The 22,502-nt window shown below is 51.0% G+C and overlaps 1 protein-coding gene across 1 annotated transcript in view; it reads left to right on the top strand.

Annotated features, from left to right (window-relative positions):
• SSH2 (slingshot protein phosphatase 2) overlaps nt 1–22,273 on the top strand; it is a 43,121-nt gene extending 20,848 nt beyond the window's left edge. The window contains exons 4-14 of the mRNA XM_032201192.1: nt 1,072–1,193; nt 3,515–3,583; nt 4,370–4,435; nt 5,582–5,776; nt 7,633–7,726; nt 7,850–7,978; nt 10,464–10,510; nt 11,717–11,863; nt 13,620–13,820; nt 18,063–18,906; nt 20,155–22,273. Coding sequence (XP_032057083.1) covers nt 1,072–1,193; nt 3,515–3,583; nt 4,370–4,435; nt 5,582–5,776; nt 7,633–7,726; nt 7,850–7,978; nt 10,464–10,510; nt 11,717–11,863; nt 13,620–13,820; nt 18,063–18,906; nt 20,155–22,089 — 3,849 coding nt within the window. The 3' untranslated portion in view covers nt 22,090–22,273. The remainder of the gene's footprint in view (nt 1–1,071; nt 1,194–3,514; nt 3,584–4,369; nt 4,436–5,581; nt 5,777–7,632; nt 7,727–7,849; nt 7,979–10,463; nt 10,511–11,716; nt 11,864–13,619; nt 13,821–18,062; nt 18,907–20,154) is intronic.
• The last annotated feature ends 229 nt before the right edge of the window (nt 22,274–22,502 follow it).

The following is a 22,502-nucleotide window of genomic DNA, read 5'->3' as shown; positions in this document are numbered from 1 at the left end:
CACACCTCGAAGGCCTGCCTGCTTTGATCCGCCGCCTTCCCAAAGGAACCCCAGTGACTCAAGGCTCAAGGAGGAAAATAAGGCTGGTTTTAGCATGACTTACCCTAAAGAGACGGGGTGGGGCACAGTCTTGCTATACAGAGCACATCTGTCCGCTGGCATCAGCCTTTGGGTACCTTCTGTTAGTCTCAGACTAATAGGACAAGTCTAGAAAGCGCAGTGAACACTTCTGCCTGCACTTGCTCTTCCACCCCCAGCACCAGGGCTGCTGCTCCCCGCAACACTGGGAAGCTTTTCAAGCTGCTCTCAGCATTTTCTCCTGCCCTAGAGAAACAGTGAGCTCTGATTTAATTGCCATGTGCTGTTTTAACCTCTATTGTAGGTTTGGCTGTATCTCGTGGCTGAGAACTGGCTGGTGGATAGGCGAGGGGTGAGGAGTCCAAAAAGTGTTGCAAGTAAAACGTTGTCTGCTGCAGATAGGGATAGGCAAGGCTCACAAAGCTGAGCTCCCTTCCCCGGGCTCCTTGCAAAACAACAGTCTGTCTGTACAACTTGCTTGAGTCCCTTCAGTTCTCACTTCCCTTTGGCTCCTGGAGGAGCGTTACGCCTTGGTTCAGGCTTTCAGGAACTTCCTCATTGGTCTGATGCTCACGACTTAGCTGCACGAGTATGGCGCAGTGCTACAGGAACCTCAGCTGTCTGGGAACAAAACCCTGTGAGGGTGAAAAGCGTGTTTGAGCCTTGCTGAAGGTATAATGCTCCGTGAGGGTGCATAAACCAGGGCCGTGTAGGCTGCTGCTTCAACGCAGCCTTGGTGGGACGGAGCAGGCCTACAAAAAAGTATATTAAGGCCCTGGGAGCACCCCAGCTGTCGAGGAGAGCTTTGTGTGTAAGAGCAAGTCACTTCTCCCTGCTCTGCTGGTTCCCTGGCCGAGCAGTACGGGCCATCACATCCGTGCAAGCTGTGTCACCGCTTCCGCGCCTGCCGCTCAGCATGGAAAGGTGGCTCGTGAAGGTAGTGCTGTGTGTCCTGCTGCCTGCACTGCTCACCTCTCTCCTTCGTTTCCTTAGGCTGTAAGACTGGAAAGCACGTACCAGAACCGCACCCGATACATGGTGGTAGTGTCTACCAACGGCAGGCAAGACACGGAGGAGAGCATCGTCCTCGGGATGGATTTCTCTTCTAACGACAGGTACGTGTGCTATTTGTGTGGGCAAGTCCTTGTGTTCACCACGTGTTGGGTCAAGTGCAGAAACCACTGGCTGGTATCTGCTTTCTGGAGGCTGCTTCAGGTTTTCCAGCCTAATGCCTTTTTTCAGAAACAGGATTCCAGAATTGAAAGGAGTTTAAAAAAAAAAAATAAAAAGGGAAACAGCACAGGTCAGCGTTTCCTCCAAGTCTCAGGCCTGAGTGAGTACATTAAGAGCCCTAAGTGGTCTCTGAAAGGCAAGGTCCCTCACCCTTGTATCTGCACATGAGACACAGGGGGGACTTGGATGCAAAGAAGCAAAGCTGTGATTTGAGAAGCTGGACATCAGGGTTCAGGAGAGCACTTAGGAAATCGACTGCCAGGCAGCGCTTTGCCAAGGTCAAGGCACAAAGGGCCCGATGGGAATGTCAGGGTTGCTGATGGCACATCTGACACAACGCGTGTTCTCCCCAGGCATTAGTGTGTCATCGCTCTAGCAAAAGCTTCATCGATTTTAATTGCTGCTCACCTCTCCAAGGGCTGGAGAACGTGGCTGGGAGCAGCTTTTGCTGCAGGAGTGACTGCAAGCCAGGAGGCAGCATCCCCAGCAGCAGAAGTTTAGAGGGGGACTCTTTGGAGAGGGCATGGGGGAGCACAGATCTTTAAACGAATTTTAAATAAATCTTGGTCTACATAAGAAAAAAAAATATGCAAAACATTTTGGAAGTTTTAGTACAGGCACTTTTTTTTCTAGCTCTGTTTTTAGACATGGAAGTGAATCTTGCTGATGACCACAGTTGGTAGAAATTACTTTCAGGCAGTTAGCAGGGTCACTAGAAACCTTTTGGAACTATTTGGCCATGAAATGACCTTCCCAGCAGCCTGCTGAGCACAACAGCCACCATGCTTAGTTTCGAGTGGCTTGATTGGGATGCTCAGCTCAAGGGATGCCTGCTGAAAAGGGGGAACAGCCCAATGCTGCCGCTGGCTCCCGGGTCCCTGCCTGTGCGTGCGTGCACAGCTGCAGCTCAGAGATGCTCTCAGGGTAGTATAAGAATAACTTGTCCTTGCACAGGTTGCCGTGAGCTTGGAACCCGCTGTTGGCTGTGATACACCAGCACAGCCACCTTTGATAGCTGAGAGCTCGCTGGCATCCGGGCTTTAATAACATAGCGGGGTTGTTTCAGCTTTCTCCTAGAGTTACTGAGGTTGTGGATGGTCAGTCTGATCCTCCCTCCCCTAGCCCACTCGGTATTTATAACTCAATATAGACTTGTTGCTATGGTCTCTGATAAGCGGTTGCTGAACAGTATCACTAAAAATACCCCGGCCACCTTGGGAAGCCTTTTAAAAACACATCTTTCCATGAGCTCATCTCATGTTGTCAACAGAAATAGCTGCGTGCCGCAGTGTCTCCTTGTGCTGGGCACCGGTCGCTCCGAGGCGTGTGCGTTTACAGGGCTTCGTGCCTGCTGACCCTCCGAAGCCTCACGTCTTGCCCTCTTCGCCTACTTTTTGTGAGCTGCAGGCACCGATGGGGGCTGTTAGGGCTGGTGGAAATCTGAGAGCAGCTAGAGCAAAGCCTAAGGACAGGAGGCGAGTGGCTCTGACTCTTCTCCAAGATGCTGCCTCGATTATGGACCGATTTTGCAGCTTTAAGACTGCGCTTTTTTGTTTGACAGCCTGCTGCAGGTTGTGTTGGGGTTCTTCTGCCCATGCCTTTTTTCATCGCTTGATTTCTGCTTTGAAATTGGCCTGTTGCTCAGCCTTGCAGAAAGCAGGTGACCATGAGGGCAAAGAGAGGAGTAGGATCACCAAGAGGTGGCTGTGCTCAGCCTGTAGGTGCAGGAGGGAGTCACCCTACTACTACACCACACTGGTCCCAGTTCCCAGCACCTGTGGCCGAGGGACAAACAAGAAAACAAAGCTGGGGATTGCAAGATCAGAGCGAGAACCAAACCACTTACCACTTGAGCCTGAGCTGAATTAATCTGTAAAGAAAGCCTTGAGTTGACCCAACACTGAGAGCCTCCTCTGACCTGTGTGGAGCTTGCTGCTTCTGAATCCTGTTTGCTTTTCCCCTGGGTTTATGTTAACCCTTTAAGCTTGGTTGAAAAAGCACTGCTGTACCTTGTGTCTGGTTGATAATCCGTGCCAGACACCTGTAGAAAACAACACTGACTCTGTTTGTTCCTGAAGCAATCGTGGGATCTGTTTTATTTATTTTTTCCTAATGAATACAAACGTCTGCAACCATTGCTGTGAGATCTGGATAATTGCATGGTGCTGTCGTAGATGCCCTGACCTCCTCTCTCTCATTGCAGTAGCACTTGTACAATGGGTTTGGTGCTGCCGCTGTGGAGTGACACCTTGATCCACCTGGATGGGGACGGGTGAGTGTCCTTTGTACCTTCTAGGTCGGTAGCAGAGGGTCTTAGCCCATGCAGTATGGGGTGCGGAGGAGGCCTTAAATGATGTCAGGGCCTGAGCAGGTCCAGCAGGCCTCCTGCCACTGACCTGTCCCGGGTTGGTAGACTGAAAGCCCCTAAATCACAGCGGCTGTCACAGGGAACACCCATAATTGACTTCCCTGTGAATAAACACGCACCGAGACAGTGGCTCGTGTGTGTGTGTTTAAGCTGGAGTAAAGGAGCTTTTGCTGCTGAGTGGGTGTGTAGTGAAAGCTTCTTAAAGGGATCCTATTATGTGTTCCTCCACCACGCTTGCAGCAGGCAGCGCTCTGCTGAACATGAAGTAAGAATGATGCGTCTCTGCCAAGCAGACGCCTGACTTGCAGGCTCCTGTTTGTGCCAGTCACAAAGGCTGTCCGGCGCAGCGCTTGGAATGACTTTTCTTTCCTTGGTAGCTGCCCCAGGATCACTTTAGCTGCACTCTGTTGCTCCCAGCTGTGGCACTGAATTTGTGTTGCCAAGGTAATCAGCACAGCCCAGCACTGTGCCCCTGTCTTAGTTTTGTTCCTGAACAGCAGCCGCTTAAAAAAAAAAAAAAAAAGTCACTTTAGAGCTTTTAGCCTGCTATTTTGATCTGTTTGCTAGCTGAACTCAGCAGTGTGCACATAGGGCTAGTCCTTTGCTGTTCTAGCGTGCTACAAACTCTGTTGTTAACGGAAAACCTACTTTTGGAACACGTTTTTACTGTGCCTTTTTTCTTCTCTCCAGTGGGTTCAGCGTATCAACAGATAACAGGGTTCACATATTCAAGCCAGTGTCTGTACAGGCGATGTGGTAAGCACTTACTGTAATCTGTCCCAGTGATCCTTTTTCCAAGGTGTTTTGGCTTCTCGGGCTCTTAAAAAGCAGGTGCTGCTTTGCGTTACGGGTATCCTGAGACCTGCTCAACAGCCAGCAGTCTCCTTCAGAGACAGGGAAGGAAGTTTGATGCCAAAGGAAAAAAGAAAAGCCTGCGAGTGCTGGTAGGCAGCAGCGAGCTCATAACATTGCTGGAGCCGCGCCTTCATTGCAGCTGGGGGCAGGAGGGAATAGGGCAATTTTCTTTGCAAAGGGCTGCTGCTTTGAAGCTCTCCAAAGCAGAACTTGCTATTAATGCGAGCATGCATTTGAAATATTTTATTTGACGTAAATAAGGAAATACACGCTGGATGTATTTTAGGAGTCTCTGTTTTCAGTGAGACATGTACATTGTGATAGCAAGAAGGAAAGAGAAGCTGCCTGCATTTTTCTTTCCTTTTAGGGTGGTTCATGTAAGAATGTAGTGGCCATTAAAGTATTTCTGGCTCAAGCTTCTTTGCATTGCAGAAATACATCCCCCGTCAGAGTGTCATGCTACTGTGTCACCCCAGTGATTTTGACCTGGATTCTTCTGATCACAGTCAAAGATTTAAAACAAGCTAAAAATAGGGGAGAGGGATTTGTTTCCCAGCAGCAGCTGAAGAAACTTCTAACATCCCTCATGCAGTGAGGGAGGGCAGACACCCAAACACCTCAGTGAAGTCAAGCCCTAAACCCTTGGGTGTGCAGCTCTCTATGTCTCGTTCCTGGATGTCCCTGCCCTGCATATGGAGAGGTGACAGCACTGCAGGATCGGTCAGAGCACCCGTATGGGACACAAATGCTGTGCATCATATTCACAACTTAGGCAGTTGGTTTTGGAGCCAGTGACACAGGTGCCTCTGCCCTCTGAATTTTGGGCATCTTTGCTGCAATCCGGGCAAGAGGAGTGTGTCTTGGCATACCTCAGTTAAGGCAGCAGGCTCTTGCAGTGTGGTGATCCTTGCAGGACAGCCCCTGCCCAGGTAGCACCAAACTTTGTACCCACTGGGTCGCAAGCAGCACCCGGGATTTGGCAGCTGCTTTGTGCTCAGTGCCAGCCTGAGGAAGAAATAATCCTGCAAGTATTTTTCCTCTTTCTAGGTCTGCCCTGCAGAGTTTACACAAGGCTTGTGAAGTGGCGCGAAGCAACAATTACTACCCGGGGAGCCTCTTCCTCACGTGGGTCAGTTACTATGAGAGCCACATCAACTCCGACCAGTCGTCGGTCAACGAGTGGAATGCCATGCAAGATGTGCAGTCCCACCGGCCCGACTCGCCCGCCCTCTTCACAGATGTGTAAGTCGGTCCCGCTCCGCTGAGCAGAGGTGTTTGGCTTTTGAGCAGTGCAGTCTCCAGAAGAGGAAGCCTGGTTGCACAGACTTTGCTCTTAATTAGGTACTAATGAGGAGAGATTTCCTGTTCAAGGTAATAAACGGACCTGGTTAGGTAAACACCGGTGCTGGAAGTTTTTTGCCCTCTTGGGGCTCCCTTCCATCTCCTCCAGCCTCTGTTTACATTTTGTTTGTTTACCTTGGGCTTTAGGCTCTCGTATCTTTGCAAGGTAAGTGCTGTGTTACTGCAGTAGAGATAGGTGTGGTGCAATCTGCTGCCTGGGCCTTCCTGTTTGCTAGTTTTGTCCTCTGATTTCCAGGCCTGGTGCTGTCTGGAAGGAACAGGTTTCTCTGGACTTTGCTCTTACACTGAAGCGTGTCTCAGCACATGTTTGGAACAACATGGTCTTTTTTCCTTACACGGTTCGTTTTGGTGTGAAGCCTTTAGGTAGGGACTTCTGAGTCTGTGAGCTCAGAAGCATCCTCTTCGGCATCCATCTGATACACGAGAGAATGAGGACAAAGAGCAGTGCCAGTTTTCTTGGCTCTGAGGAGCTCTTTAAGCATGGAACAGGGCTGTCTGTAGGTCCCAAGCTGTCTCCAGCTAAATGCTTGGATGTCTGGTGATGTATGGTCTAAAACAGTGGCTGACGTAGATGCGTAGTCAGTTTGGAAAGGCAGAATTTATAGGCTGTCAATATTCAAGGGTTACAACCTCTGTAATTAGTAATTGCTGATGGTACTGATACCATTTAACCTCAAAGTACTCTGTGTCCAGATGTGTTGCCAAGTATGAGGGCTTAGTTGCCTGGTTTTTAGGAGAAGAAATGACTTCACAAGCCCCAGCTGCTTTCCCAGTGTAACGGTGCCATTGGCTGATTTATGCTCTCAGAGATCTCATTTTGTTGGAGTTCAGTGAGTGAATAACAATGCTAACGCAGTTATTCAGCTGTGAACAGGTCTTCACACTTGATTGTTTTTTAATGTATGAGGAGGGCGGCTGAGAAGTTTTGGCAGGGTGTCAGATTAATACTCTTGTAGCTTTTCATATATATATATATATATATAAAAAATATTTTAGGTAGCCCACCCTTTCCCCGGTGGCAGGAATTGAATTATCTCCTGGGGACACCTGGGCAGCATTCTCTTAATCGATTCCTGGAAAAATGCTTGAGGTTAAAGGCACCAGGAACTTTGATGGTTTTTATTTGTGACCCACCAGTTGGGCACTTGTAAAGCAGAAGTGTCTGTGCGGTCGCCATCCTGGCAGCCTTTCAGAGGAACAGAAAAGTGGTGGGAGATGTTACCGCTGGGCCCCTTCTGAGATGGTGATGGGTCAGGCAGCTCTGTGCTGCTGCTCTGTTGCAACTTCCCCTGGTGTTAGTCAGGCTATTTTTGCAGCTGGTGATAAGGCCCCTGGCAGCAGAGGCTGGAGGAATGCACAGAGGCTTAGCTGCCCTCTTCTCTCCATGTAAGGAACTCTGGAGCTGTTACCTTTCCAAGAAAGGTAGGGAGAGGCTCAGATATTGCTCCAGAGAGTATAATGCAGCCTTCCCAATTTAAATTTTACCAAATACCAGAGGGTCTCTGGATGACTACAATGGATTAGGAGAGTTCAGTTGGTCTCTTTCATATACAACTGGGAATGTAAACCAGGCTTTACAGTCACCTGAATTCCTTTCAGCTGAGGATGTGCTTGGGGAAAGTAGCAGGAGTATCTGAGACTCTGTGGGGTATCCAGGCTGAACAATGCCAGTTTTAAAAGTGCCCTAAGTTTGGTTCATTTCCCCTCCTGTTGACTCTGTTTCTCTCTTGTGATAGCCCGACTGAGCGGGAACGCACGGAACGGCTAATAAAGACCAAGTTAAGGGAGATCATGATGCAGAAAGATTTGGAGAACATCACATCAAAAGAGGTGAGTGGGGAGGGAGCAGCACCGGAGGCACTGTTGCACAAAGTAGAGAGCTCTTTTGGCCATGAGAAAAGACCAAAAGAGAAAACTTCACGTGGTTTCCTTGCGTTCTTCCTCCCCACCCAGATACGCACTGAGCTGGAGATGCAGATGGTGTGCAACCTGCGGGAGTTCAAAGAGTTCATAGACAATGAAATGATAGTGATCCTCGGGCAGATGGACAGCCCCACGCAGATATTTGATCACGTCTTTTTGGTAAGTCTGCCAGCAAGTTCCACAGAGTTCCAGCTGTGAGCACACCTAGCCCTTCTCACCGTGTCATGGGTGAAACTGGGCTTTGGAGGAACTTCAGGGATCTCCAAAGGAGAGGGTGGCTGGTCCCAAGGTCACATAATGTTAAGCAAGACACAAAACACTAGGGCTGTTGAGCACTGCTTGGCTGTGCTAAGTTTTACCAAATACCAGCCAGTCTGTAGTCCCTGTCACTAGAGGGTGAAATGGAAAAAAAAAGTCTTCAATTTTAACTTCTCGGCGCTGTTTCCACTGATGTAAGACTCATTTTGTAGCTTCAGCTGGCCAGGGTACCCACACATCAAGTTCTTGGGAAGGACTCAGCTACAGCAAAGAGGGAGGGGAGCAGTTGGCACAGGCTGTGTAAAATTCAGGTGGAACGACACTTTTACAGTATGGAAAGTTCTGAGTTCATGCGATCCAGGGGGAGCGGAGGAGTCGAACCAAGAATCCTGGAGATCAGTCGCTTAAGGAAACATAAATGTTTCGCCTCTTAATGTTTTGCTTGCTTAGTTGCCTTTCATTGCTGCTGGGGCCTGTCTAATTGCTACACCTCCTTCTGGTGAGTCAGCACTCCGCTGGATTTCCCAGCCCTGGAGGAACGGACGCAGGTTTGGTTGGGCTGCCTAGCCTGCGAGCTTGGCTCGGCTTTAAACAAAGCCATTCCTCTTGGACCAGCTGGTCTGGCCAAACGGAGACGGCCTCTCCCAGCCTCCTGAAGCTTAATGCTATGGCTCAGAAGGGATGGGGTATGTTAATGTGAGTGCTCCCAAGAAATTGTGGTGGGGTGGAGCCAGGAAACTTCAAGTACCTCCGATGTAATGTGTTTTTGTGGACTAGGTGTTCCCAGGAGAGGCTTGTTACAGGATTACAGTGCTAGGCAAAGGCAGCGCAGGCAGCTCAGTCCAAAGCAGAGCCTGGAGTCTTGGCTCTGAGTACGTTTAATGGGAACAAGACGATTAAATAAAGTTTGCAGGCAACACCAAGGAGGAGGGCTGAGGCTAATGTGTGGGATAAAATGTTTGCAAGCAGGCCCTGTGCTGATGAGCAGCAGTTTAATTCAGCAGCGTGTGTACCGCAGGGCAGAGCTGTGCTGTGAGGTCTTGGGGAGGCCCAGAGCTGCTTCCTACCGGGTGGAGGCAAGAGCCCTGTGGGATCCTACGTAGGGAGTGCTAAAATAACACAGCAGGAAATGGGAGACCTGGTGATGTTGCTGATTGTGGATCAAAGGACAGGAGAAAAGGCTTTACCCACTGCAGCATTGTTCTCCATACCTGTGGAAACTGGTGCTTCCTGGGTCTGAATTAAATTGACCCTTCCTTGGCCAGAAGGAGACAACATAAAAGCGAGTCTGGGGGCTAGTGTGGTACACCAAGAACCACAATACATCTGTTGGCAAGTACTGAACAGCACACCACAGAGCCTCATGGTCCTCCTTCAGGTTGTGCGCAGCTCTGGACTTTGGGATTGACCAGGTCTGTGGCCACAGGCAGATTCTGCTGGAATCTGGGCCATCGAGGCATGAAATGTTTGCCCCCCTTTGTCTTGCTCAGAATTCAGAGTCCCATCTGTGCTGAACCTGTGAGCGATGCCCTCATTATGAAGGTTTCTCTTGGGAAGTAGTTCAGCCGCGTTTTGTTTGTTGCATCAGGATAAGACATCTTGTTTATTGTGTCAGGAGGAGACACCAGACTTGTCCTTGATCGCTGGCAGAACAGTAACACGGCCCTCCCTGGGTGTGTGCCTACCTCTGGATGAGGGCTGTGCGTGCTCAGGGCTTCTCTGCGAGCTCTGTAGTTGATGCAGGAGCACGCCTGTGAAGCAGATAGCCTGCACACCGTGACTTTTGAAGGAAGCTGTTCTCTGAGTGGCCTTGTCCTCAGCTGAGCTCTTTGTGTTTGGGCAGGAAGCAAGCGGCTTGGAGGCCCTGGGGAAGAGAATTAGCTCACCAGGGTAAAGCCTGCTTGTTCCTGTGCTCACACAGGCTTTGAGCTCAGGGAGGCGATGTGTATATCAAGCAAGCTTACAGTGTTGCTGCCTTTGATGTGCGAGATGGGTGTTTCATGTATAAAGAGCACCTGGATGGCTTGAAACACCAGCAGCCTCCCTTCTGTGGGGCAGAGCTGTCAGCAGCCTCCAGGGAAAGGGTGGAGCGGTCTCATCTTTGAGGTCGATTCCTCAGCGGTTTACAAGAAATGCCAGGGTATGGTGCTGGGCTCCTGCTTTGCAGAGCTGCCCGCTGCTTCGGGCCGGGTCTGGTTGATGGGGTGAGATAAGGGGCTGAACACCAGCCCGGTTACCACCCTTCTGTGTGCTCCTCTACTCAAGAGACACCTACACTTGGCTTGCAAGCTTCCTCAGGTTCACTGGTGACCATCCATCCCTCCACCAGCTGTCTGGCCATGCCTTCCTGCTGGCTGATGTGTCTCTGTGTGTGTTTTCCCTGCAGGGCTCTGAATGGAACGCCTCCAACTTGGAAGACTTGCAGAACAGAGGGTAAGTAGCTCCAGGCCATCAGCTTAAAAGCGAGAGCTTGGCCTCAACACTTGTCTATGCAACAAACTCTATCCTTTACCTGCTGTGTAACCTGAGTCTCATTAAAGGGTTTGCAGATCTGAACAAGCTCTCGCTTCCTCTGAAATCTGTGTCCCACAAGCAGGCACCCTAAAGTAAAAGAATCCCGTTCCCTGACCTTGACTGACATCCCCTTGGCAAACGAAGGAGGCCAGCAGTGATCTCACAGCTATAAGCAGCAGCAAGCTGCAGTTCCTTAGCTGGGTGCTGCGGAGTTGGCCCCGTGCCCTTTGCTCCAGCCTGGTGCTCTGGGCTGAGGCCTCGCGATTACAGAGGCCTTCTGGAGTCTGGACCTCCGGGCTGTGGCAGGAAGGAAAACGTGTCAAAGAGAGTTTGTTCCTTTGAGTGGGGCCCAGAGGAAACCAAGTCCTGTCGCTCCTTGGCTTAGGTGGGCTCCTCTGCTTTCTGCCTTTCCTCTCTTTCAGACCTGAGCTTAGTGTCCTGTCTCTAGACCAGGTGGGTCTGAGCACCAGGATTGCACAATTAAACCATTATTTACAGGCTTGGCTTATTTATGCCAATCCATTGGGAGGGAAAAAAAAAAATACTAATCACTCTGCTGAACTGAATTACTTCTGCTCCATGGAGAATCAGTATATCAAAACTGACTCCCCTTATTGAGCTAAGGGTCTGCTGTGGTTTCCTTGGGTCCCACTTGACTGCTAACAATCTCAGACCTGCTAGGGAAAGGGGATGTCACTCCCTCACAGTGCTCTTCTGTGTTACTGCTGCAGCAGGGGGAAATATTCACAAAGGGGCTTCGAGAAAGCATCCAGACACTAACTCAACAGTCTGGGCAGGAGCTCCTGTGGTACAGGTGGTGCTAACACTTAAAACAGAGAGGTGGTGGGGGCAAGCAGAACAACCTGACTATGCAGGAAGAGGCTAAGCTCTAAATCAGGGGCTGAGCTCTGAATTGCTCAGAAAAAACTTTTGTCTGCGTTAGCCAATGCTTCCTTGTGCTAAGTCCTCATTTCCAAGGAGATATGTTCAAGACTGCAGCTTCTAATGCTTTGAGTTTTGCCAATCACAAAGCAAGGCGAAGCTGCTATCTGGCAGCTGTGATGTCTCTGAACTCACTGTGCTCTGCACGCTCTGCATTCTTATCTGCTGTCTGTTTCCTTGCAGGGTGCGGTATATTTTGAATGTGACTCGAGAAATAGATAACTTCTTCCCGGGCCTATTTGAGTACCACAATATTCGGGTGTATGATGAAGAAGCAACAGATCTTCTGGCTTACTGGAATGACACCTACAAATTCATCTCCAAGGCAAAGTAAGTCTTCAGAACAAACCCATTTAGAAGATGTATTACTAACCATTTATTATTCTTCTACTGATTTTCTCAACTGCTTTTCTTCCTTGCCTGCCTATTCATGTTGTAGTCTTTCTAAGCGTTTGGAGTTGTCTTCCACACATTGTCATTCTTACAGGTGCTTGTAAAAGAAACAAGCAGGACTAATGAGTGGTTTCTGCCCAGTTGCAGTCCAGGCAAATCGTGGAGATCTGTAGCAGAGATCTCACAGTTTGCCTGCTGCTTAAGGAGCGCAGTGGATCTGCAGTGTGCTGGTGGGAGGGAAAGGCAATAACAAATCGAGTAGGGTTTATCAAAAGTAAGAAGTAAAATCTTGCAAACTGAACACAAACATAAGCTGCTCCCTGCTTTGTTAGGTAGTACTGTGAAGCCCACAGTCTGGAAGTGGGTTCTTGTGTGACGCAGAGCAAACCCTTCCCTTTTACAGGATAAATGCCTGGGTAGGTCTCCGAGCTGTCAGTTACGCCGAGTAATCTGATAGTGGATGTTGGAAGTAGTCCCTTTTTGCTGCAAAGAACTGCATCCCAGTTATATGAGCTGCCTCCAGCTAATTCAGCAGCCTCCTTAAGGGAAAACTGGTCAGAAAGCAGATTGGCATATGTTGCCTTTAAAGTATTATTTCCATTAGAGCAGTCTGTCTTCTCTTAACCACAGCTGGTGCTGGCAATTTCTCATAGACTTTAAAAGCTGACTTGTTTGAGTATGGCTCTCTTGAGCAAGTTACAGAGATTTATTTTATTTAAGATGGTTTCTTCAAAAGACATCACTGTTTCCCCTTCAGTATTGACTTTGAAGTGTTGTCATCCTCACAAGTGTTCTTCTGCCCAGAATATTTTCCACTGGGGCTTGAATGATTGGGCCTCAGCTCTGTGTGTGAGGTGATGGAAGTTGTTAATCTTCCAGGTTGGACCAGTTACCGTACCCCTTTCTTTGCACTGTCTGCTTGTTAGTCAGAGGTTCGGGGGTTTTGTTGGTCACCAGGAGCGTGGCCTCCCTGGTTGTCCTGTGGGTACTTCACATGGCTGGCAGTTGAGAAACCTGGCACTTAAAGGAGAAAATTCTAGGTGCCAAATCAAAATATTCTCATCCTGCTCTGTGCCAGCGCTGCCCAGTGCATGGAGCAGACAGATAAGGGCCTGCTAACCTCCCTCCTCTGATTTCATGGCTGAGAAACACTTCTGAATTCCTTGGGTGCTGGCTGCCCTTTTGGGCACTACCTGGACCAGCCTCCCCCAGGCAGAGCGGCTGCTCATCATACTCAAAGGCTCTGTTTGCTTTCCTTTCAATGAGAAAAATCTCTCTCAATAGGGAGAGAGGTCTGGGAGGGGGGTAGGCAGGGTTTCTTACACCAGCCCATAGCACTGTTGGTTTTGTCTAGCCAACTGCCAAACCCAGTGTGTTGTCAGTAGTGCAGGGATGCTATATCAGTCTTCAGCAGTTTTCGTAACAACTGATGTTTGTCCACGTTGTGATAAAAGCTTTGGAAGAACTCTTGTAACAAAACCTGTTAAGAATATTAAGGTCTTGTTCTTCACTTTCTTTGTGTCTTGCCCCAGTTTGTAAATTGGATTACCAGATCACATCCAAGAGGCTACAAGCAAGGCCACAGTGTTGAAAACATGTTTGATAGTGCTCAGGGAAAGAAGTCGCTGTGCTCTTAAGCTTCTCAGAGGCTGTGTTTTCTGCTTAATGACTCTTTGCCTTTCTCTTGCTCTAGGAAAAATGGTTCAAAATGCCTGGTGCACTGCAAGATGGGAGTGAGCCGCTCGGCGTCCACGGTCATTGCCTATGCCATGAAGGAGTACGGCTGGAACCTGGACAGGGCCTACGACTACGTGAAGGAGCGGCGCACCGTCACCAAGCCCAACCCCAGCTTCATGCGGCAGCTGGAGGAATACCAAGGCATCCTGCTGGCCAGGTGAGCGGAAAGAGTGACCCAGATTTACCCATTTTAAGTCATAACACTTAAATGATTGACTCTGTTATTTTAATTAAGACTTTCATCGCTGCGTTAAGTAAGGTCGTGGTTATCTGAAGGAAGATAGTGCTCTGTTTGCCTGGGTTATCTCAGCTGAGCTTGGGAAAATGTGTGTAATAAAGAGTTTTTAGGAGCCTGTTTGGCTTCTAGGGTTGGTGGTTGGTTTGTTTTTGTTTTTATTTTTGGAGAGTAGCATCCTCTGAGCTGCTATCTGGGCGCAGCATTCAGATCTGTGCAGGCTCCAGCAGAGATAAACGATGTCCCCATTGCTTGTAACATCACTTGGCAGGGAAGTCGCTTTGTCTCCATCTCAGCCTTACAGTTCCCTGTTGAACATGCCCCTCCTCAGCAGCTGGTGCGGTTTTATTTAGATCCCTTTGGTGAGTGTTGGTGTTAGGGGAGGGGACAGGATGTTCTGTGCATTGCAACAGCAGTGTTTATTCCTGCATGGAGTCCTGAGGCTGGTCTGGAGCTGGGCCTGGGTATGGGCAAGTGTGTTGTAACCCTGAACCTATCACCTGATTAGCAAAAAGACATAAATATTGCAAGTTTCTGAGAAATCTGCTTGTAAGTTCTGTTAAGCAATGCCTCCACGTGATCAGCTGGAAGGAGGTAGTGATACTCCGTGTTTCACCAGAGTACAGTATTTTGTTTGGGATCCTGGTGTGCCTTGCAGGGGAGCAATTTCAAGCAGAACTTACCCAAGCTGTCCCCTTCCTGCCACAGGAGGTGGCTCTGTGCATGTTTTGACCCACGTATTTCACACCTTAGTGCGGTTGAAATGTGCCTGCCCTTTGCTGTTCTTCACAGCAGCTCAGGTACCCACGTGCTGTCTTCAGGACACCTAGGGCACTCATCTCTGTCCTCATCTTGCTTTTGTCCCTTTGGTCTTTCCTATTTACTTGCAAAGACCTCCCTCCCCTTTCTGTGCTCAGGATTTCTCCGTCCACCTGCTTCCAGCCCTCTTGTCATCTCTGCTGCTGGGCCAGGTCTGGATTCCTGGTTTTTACACCAAACCCCTGGTGTGACTTCCTCCTATCACTGCAGTATGCTTCCTCTTTCTCTCTCAGCACAGACGAGCAACATGAGGGCATTTCCCAGCTCATTTATTCCCTGTTTAGGTGCACCCACAGGATCTTTGTCCTCCACCTCTTCCCATGCCTTCCTCTTCCCTGTTTCCCAAATGCTGGCTGCCACAGTGACTCTTTCTACCTGAAAAAGCAGGATTCTCCAGATAGGTCACAGTCAAATAGATATTTTAAGAAATGCTGCTCTCCTGCACTGAGGAAACCATTTGAGACAAATACCACACCTGCCTTGGCTGCCTCATGTGATGCCACTGCTGGTACCAGTAAATAAAGGTCAGTGCTTAACTCTGAGCTAGAGGTGACCTGAGCACTGTGGTGTGCTACATAGCGCCGGCAGGCTAGGAAATTAGATCTCTCTGGGGTGCCCTGGATGGACAAAAAGAAGCTTTTCAGATGGGAAAAGCACACCGACATCCTGTGCAACCCTCACAGGTTGGTGAGCACCTGCGAAGAGCCCTAGGCTGGCAGCAGCCGGTGTGCCACATCTTCAAGCCCTGCGATAGCTTCAGGTAATCTGTCAGCCTGCGAGCTGGTGGCACACGTACAAAGCCACCCTGTACAAACATTCTGGTTAAGGATGTTTTTTTTCCTCTTGTCTCTTTCAGTATTTTTTTTCCTCGGGAGGTAAATCTTTCTTGCTGCCAACATTTGCGTGGTGTGTGGCTCCCCTCCCACTTGAGCGCAGCACAGCTCCTGACCTACTCTGCAAGTCCCCATATGAACACAGTTACTCGTGAGGCTTTAAAAAATGCAGGAACACTGCATTACATCTGTGCGTGGAGGGCTAAAAAGCCTGCAGTAAATGAAGCTTCACTGAAGCAAGGAATAGCCTCCGTGCTGCAGAAACGGTCCTCCTTTATGCGGTTCCTTTCTCGGCTCTAACTGCTTTTTCTCCCCTTTCTTGGCTGTTATTTAGCGTTGCCCTCTGGCTGCCTTGTTTATTCCCGTGGTATTCCAGGCCAGGTAAAAACAAAAAACAAGAAACCATCGGATTCACGCTCATGTGACTGCTCAGATTTCAGAGGGAAGGTTTGGGAGGGCAGCCATGTGCTCGCACTATCTGGTTACAGTTTTGTGCTGGGCTTACAGCAACTGGGATATGTTTTCCAGCTGTAAAACGAAAACCCCCTGCCTGCACAACAACACGTGTGCTGGGCTTTGGAACAGCTGTACTTCCTGGGGCTGGTTAAACCATCCCCTCCCTCCGGTGATAGTGACAGAGAAGTTAGCCCTGTTTCTTTTATTAGTTATGGGTGAGTTGCAGCAAAAGAGTGCTTGGCATTGCTCGTCCTTGTGCGGTTTGTGACCCAGCAGCAGTGGCTTTACATGGGAGCCTGGAGACCTGGCTGCAGTGTGGGGTTGCCACAGGAGGCTCCAGGTTCAGTGCTAGCACATCCATGAGCTGTTTTCCCCATCCTGAGAAGGCCAAGAGTGCCTGTGGGCTCCAGGAAGGGCCATGGGCTCCTGTTCTTGGACCTGTTTTTAGCACCTCTCGCAGGCTGTAAGGCTGGAGGAAGCGTGAGGTGACAAGCTAACAGGATGCAAGGCACCTACCCGGGGCTGGCTGACATCTGTTTTGATTCGCAGGTCAGGGCTGTGCTAAGCACGTTTGGTTTGTCCTTGCACAGAGGCAATTTTGACTTTCAAACCACAGGCACAGCTGAGCGCTGAAGCAGCAGGGCTGGAAGTGCCCCAGCACGAGGTGCTGAGCCGTGGGCAGGACTGGACCTGTAAGCTGGTGCAGCTCTGGTGGACAGAGTTTGAGGAGGGTGTTAGGAAAGGCTTGAAGCACCAGTGAAGCTCAGAAAACATCAGCAATTCTCCCCAGGTCACCCAAGCAGAGGCACAGGCCATCCTTGCCATCCTGTATGGAGCCTCAGCAGGAGCCTCCCTCATGGACAAGCCCGGTTCTGGTGCTGGTGTCCTGCTTTGCTCCAAAACCCATGAGGGATGGAGCACGTACACCCCGCAGCAGTGCCCTGCAGCATCCAGACCTTCCTCTTCTCCTCTGAAAGGACCTGGGTGTGCCCTGTGCCACACGTGAAGGCTGCAGCTGGTTTATGGGGCTAGGCAGCTAAATCCACGACGGATCATTTTCCTTAGCTGTTGGGCACCCACAACTAAATTGCTGCATTATAATTAGCTCAGTAGCCTCTGTTAATTAACTTATTGCAGCCCGTGGATGTGTCTGGGGGCGCCTGCTCACGCTTAGCAGGGGACGAGGAAGCTTTGGCCAAGTCTCCTGCAGATTCGAGGACTTTTTGTGGTATCTGCTCTCCTCCTAGGGGCAAGCAGTGGAAGCACAGCCCTGTGGCCGTGGTCACTCTGCAAAGCCCTGGCAGATGTGGCCAGCTGGTGTGGTTTCATGGCGAGAAGTTGCCTCCTTTGCTCTCTGTAAGCCCAGAACATGGGCTGTTTCTTTTTTTTGGCAGGTGGGAATAATGAAGCTGGTGCAGTGCTTTGTGACTGCTCAGACCTTTCTAAAGGGGCTTTCCAAGAGCTGGAGAACTTTTGACCTTCCTTCCTGTGGAAAAGCAGGTGGTGTTTGGGGCCGCTTGTTGACTGTAGAGGATGTCTTCTGTGTTTTCCTGTCTCACTCACACACGTACACACACACAGAGCCCTTTCTGGTTACCAGGGCCTGGGGATTGACCACTGAAGTTATTCAAAGAGGGAGCCACAAGGAAATGGGGCTTCAGTGCCACCATCCAAGACCAGGGACCCTGTCCCATCTGGCCAGTGCTTACCTGCTAGCAAATGGATAAGTGTGTGTTGGCTAAGAACCAGATCCTGTAGTCAATTAAATGCTGCAATTGATTGAGTACGCTGATAAAAACACTGCTGGGGAGTACGTGTGTGTGTGGAGCAAAACAGTGCGGTGGAATTCAGGGGCTGGAAAGCAGCGTGGCGTTGGATCAACCTCTCCAGCAGCAGGTTTGGCCCTGAGATGTTTAGGTTCAGCTGCACTTGTGGTTGATGACTCTGGTATTTGTCACGGCTTTTCATGTAGGCTGCATCCTCTTAGAACAAGGTGGGTCTGGCCCTGGTATGTGAAAACACAGCTCAGTGTTTCCTCTGCTCTTCTTTCCCACAGCAAACAGCGCCATAACAAGCTGTGGCGCTCGCACTCGGACAGCGACCTCTCAGACCACCACGAGCCCATCTGCAAGTCCGGGCTGGAGCTGAACAAAAAGGAGATCACCAGCTCGGCCGACCAGATCTCGGAGGCCAAAACCAACGACAACCAGCAGCCCATGTCTCCCATCTACTCGGCCGAGCTGGACAGGGAGCAGCAGCTCCCAGAGGATGCCAACATGATCGAGGAGACGTGCGTGAAGGAGAGGAGGATCCACCTGGAGTTCACGTGTAGAGACTTCCACGCTGAGCAGATGGAGGACAAGCTGAACCTCAACAACATCAACGGCTGTACGGCAGGGTGCTGCGTGGATTCTGTCCCCACGGATAACTGCCATGCTTCCGAGGCCTTAATGCAGCTCCAGCGCCCCTTGGAAATAACCGAGTTCCCGGATTTGACGGTGGATGACCTGGAAAAAGATGCCCTCAAACCTGATATGAACGTGCACTTGGTTCCCATGGAAGAATTCACTTCGTGCTTGAAAGACTTCCCCCAGTCCCCAAACCAGAATTCCCTGAGTCCCCAGCAGAACGCCCAGCCCGAAGTGACAGACCTCAGCACAGACAGGATTGATTTCTTCAGCGCTTTAGAGAAATTCGTGGAGCTTTCTCAGGAGAGCAGGTCACGCACCTGCTCCCACTCCAGGACAGAGGAGCAAGGGAGTGGCAGGAATGGGGTCCCCAGGGTGCCCGCGCTGGAAGTGCCCCCAGCTGCAGACGTGGGTGCAGATGCTCGGAGAAACAGCTCTGGAAACTCCCCTCAGGCATCCGATGACTCTTCCACAGATGAAGAGCAACAAAAGGTTAAAATAACTTGCTTGTTTTTTTTTAGGAAGTACTGCTCAAACGTGGCTGTGGGTAGTTCTGCTGGGAGCTTGCTGAGGGCAGGGGATTTTCTAGGTCTAGCTGCCAGTGAACAGGGCCGCCCTCAGGGGTGGGATTGCTAGATAACTTACCCTTTTCTCTTCTATTTAGGTACTTGCCATTTTCTGCATTTTTTTCCTTAAACATCTATTTACTGGCTACGGCAGGGCGCTGGCTGAGTCAACCCTGCCCTGCCCTGGTCTGCTGTTCTCATGAGAAACTTATTTTTGAGTTTCACATCAGGAGAGCGGATAGGTGGGACTTGACCCATTAGTGCAGCTGAACAGCCGAGGCCAGCCAGCATCCTGAACCTGCGCGGATATTCATCTGACTTGAGGAATCCACCAAATAATGGGACAAAGCTGGCGCTTTTCCCTAGTTGGAAAGCACCGGCACTGGGACAATAAATTGGGGCAGGTGTAGAGCTTCCACCGATGGAATAAAATGAGCTCGTTTGGGCCCAGGGTGATGGAGTCAGGGACGTCCTGGTTGGCTTCTCTCCTGGGGCAGAGAGAGATTTGACAGAATTTAGCAACCTCTGCGTTTAGGTACCTTTCTGTCCTAATTGCTTTCCACCCTGCAGGGCTCTCACAGGGACTGATGGTGTCCAGGGCCATCCTTTTCTAGGAGCCTCTCTTATTTAAATTCCACCCTGCATTGCTTGAATCTTTTCCATCTCCATGTGAGGCAATAAGGCTCTTCCAAACACAAGAGGCCGACGCTCTCTCCTGTGATTTGGCAGCAGGAGCGTCTGTGCTGCTGGGGGAGCCTCTCTGGCCATTTTCCTCGGGGAGTGTTTCAGTGCTTGGCCATTCTGTTTTTGTTTGCTCCCCTACGTGAGCAGAATCTTCCACGTTTTCGGTTCAAAACTGCACTTTTAGCAGCATCTGGATTTTTTTTCTTTTTTTTGGTTAACTGAACTATATTTAGGGAAAAAAAATCCTTTGGAATTCGTGGCAATGAAATAACAATTCTTAAATCTCAGCCCAGGTGGAAATCCAGCCCGGAATATGTTACGCACAGTCCCAGAGACAATATTGCTGCTGTGTTGGTAATCGCTGTGTGCTTGCACATTAGCACTTGTCCTTTCTGTTCCTTTTGGGGGGTGCTCCCCCACTGCTTTTAGGCAGCTTGCTGTGTGTCAGCACAGCCGACCCGTTTGTAATTCCCCTGTTTGTGCCTTGCAGGAGGTCCCCGAGCTGCCTGGCGCAGGCCATCTCACGCAGTCCCACTCCGAAAACGCCATTTCTGTGAAAGAAATTATCACGGAGATCGAGTCCATCAACCAGGGAGCAGCACCTGCCCAGCAGAAGGAGGCTTCAGCCACCGCCACCCAGACACCAAAGAGGACCACGGGGCACGACCTGCCGGTGGAGGCGCTTTGGGTGTCAGAAAGGGTGGAGCAGAGCGAGGGAGCCTGCGCTGGACACCAGGAGAAGGAGAGGGACCCTCTGCAAGCTGAGCGAGACGCTGCCTCCTCGCCGCAGCTCTCTTCCTGTAAGTCTGACCTGGAGGAGAGCAGCCCTGCGGGGGAGCAGCAGAGCTCCAACCCGGAGCCCAAGTGGTGCCCCGGCTCTGTCCGGCGAGCCACCTTGGAGTTCGAGGAGCGCTTGAGGCAGGAGCAGGAGCACCAGCACGTGCCCCCAGCCTGCGTCTTACCGACCCGCAAGAACTCCAGGAACGACTCCGCTGCTGCCGAGCTCCTGCCCCGGGGGAAGACGGAGGAGCCACCCCTGGAGCTGGCTCCAGAGGACAGGGCACGGAGCGAGGAGCTGCTGCCCCCGGGGGCAGAGCAGCCTGCAGGCAGGCACCCACCCGCACCTCGTGCTAATCCTGTGCAGGAGCCGCTGCCCGCAGAACCCAGCCCGGGGCAGGAGGTGCAAGAGCGCAGGACGGTGGTCTCGTTTGATGGCACGGAAGAGCCAGCGCTGCCTTCCCTCCTCCCCAAAAGAATCGAAATCATCGAGTACACTCCCACGGTCAGGGCTGCGGAGCTGGCCGCGGCCGCCCCTCCGCTAGATGAAAACTTGAACCCTTCGTTGGGCTCTGAGAAGGCACCAACCTGTCCCGGAGCTCCCACGCTGGTAGATCTGTCACTGCCAGAGCACGCGGTACAAAAGCAAGCCACCTCCACCCGGGGCAGCCCCAGTGAGGAAGGTGGTGGGCTCTCTCTTCACCCCGGTGCTGCTTCCCCCTCTGCCCAGGTGGCCAGTACGCCTTCAGCCAGCCCCGATCGCTCGTCTTACCCCTGTGTAGTTCACCTGGAAGGCGTCACCGAGCAGAGCACGAGCACAGACAATGAGCCAGTGGCGCCGTGTGGCGCTGAGGGAGATGCAGATCTCCCCTTCAGGGACAGCAGCCAGCCTCCGTGCCGGGGCAGTGCTGGCTCCTCGAGGCAGCTGAGCGGCGAGGATTTATCCAGCCACCGTGCCGAAAACATGGACCTGCTGGACATCTCCTTCCTGTGCTACGGCCTCCCCCACAGCTCCAGCAGCCACAGCGTGGAGGAGCGCAGCAACAGCCCCGGGCTGGTCAAGCAGCGAGCGAAGGAAATAGAAGCACGGATCCGGCACGCGGGGCTCACCACGCCTTCCCACATGAAACGCTCCGCGTCCTTGGCCAAATTGGACTGCCTGGACCTCTCCAAGGACGACTTATCCGAGAGGCAGTCGGCCTCCTCCAACGCCCACCCCCCCGTGCTTCTCACCTGCGTCGCCCTGGGTCGAGGCTTCCGCGGGGGGAGGCTGGAGGAGGGCTTGGAGAGCCCGTGGGGGAAGCACCGCCTGTCCTCCCCGCCGGCCCTCGGGGATCCCAAACCTGCTCAGCATTTTGTAGAGCAGCTCAGAACAGCCGAGTGCATTGCCCAGAGCAAGCCGGTGGAGCGACCGCTGGCTCAGTACGCCAAAGACTGTGGCTCCAGCCAGCAGAGCTCGGCTCCCGGCACGGCTCCCACGTGGACTACCTCCTCGGAGGGTCCTCCGCTGCTCCTGGACCCCTTGTCGGCAGCGCGGGGCCCGGCTGTCGCCCCCCGGCAGCAGCACGGTAGAACTCACCCCTTGAGGAGACTGAAAAAGACCAATGATAAAAAGCGGACAACCAATCCCCTCTATAACACCATGTGATCCCGAGCCCTCGGCTGCCATTTCCTACAGAGAACCCGTGTGGTTGCGTTCACCCAAGGGGCAGGTGTAATATAAGGATCATGCACTTTATGGGTTAATTTTATATATATATATATATATTGTCATTTGACTGTTCCTGGCGCATGTAGGTGTGGGTTGGTTCTTCTGTGTGTGACTCTGACTGCAGGACTGTTTGGTTTTTTGTTTTTTAATTTTTTTTATTAACTCAGATAACCTCAAACGTTCTTTTTTTTTTTTTTTTTTTTTTTTTTTTTTTTGGCTTGTTTTAAAAGAACACCCTTACCCAGCAAAACGCTATCGGCTCGCTTCGGCAAGGTGGAATGTTGCTTAGAAGCAGGTCCTAGTCTCTGACTTGAATTTTTTTTTTTTTTTCCCCATGCCACGAAATGGTG

The sequence above is a fragment of the Aythya fuligula genome, chromosome 20 (assembly GCF_009819795.1).
Source record: "Aythya fuligula isolate bAytFul2 chromosome 20, bAytFul2.pri, whole genome shotgun sequence".
Classification (NCBI taxonomy): Eukaryota; Metazoa; Chordata; class Aves; order Anseriformes; family Anatidae; genus Aythya; species Aythya fuligula.
The sequence above is the reverse complement of the archived record's forward strand: the minus strand, read 5'-3'. Positions and strand labels throughout refer to the sequence as shown.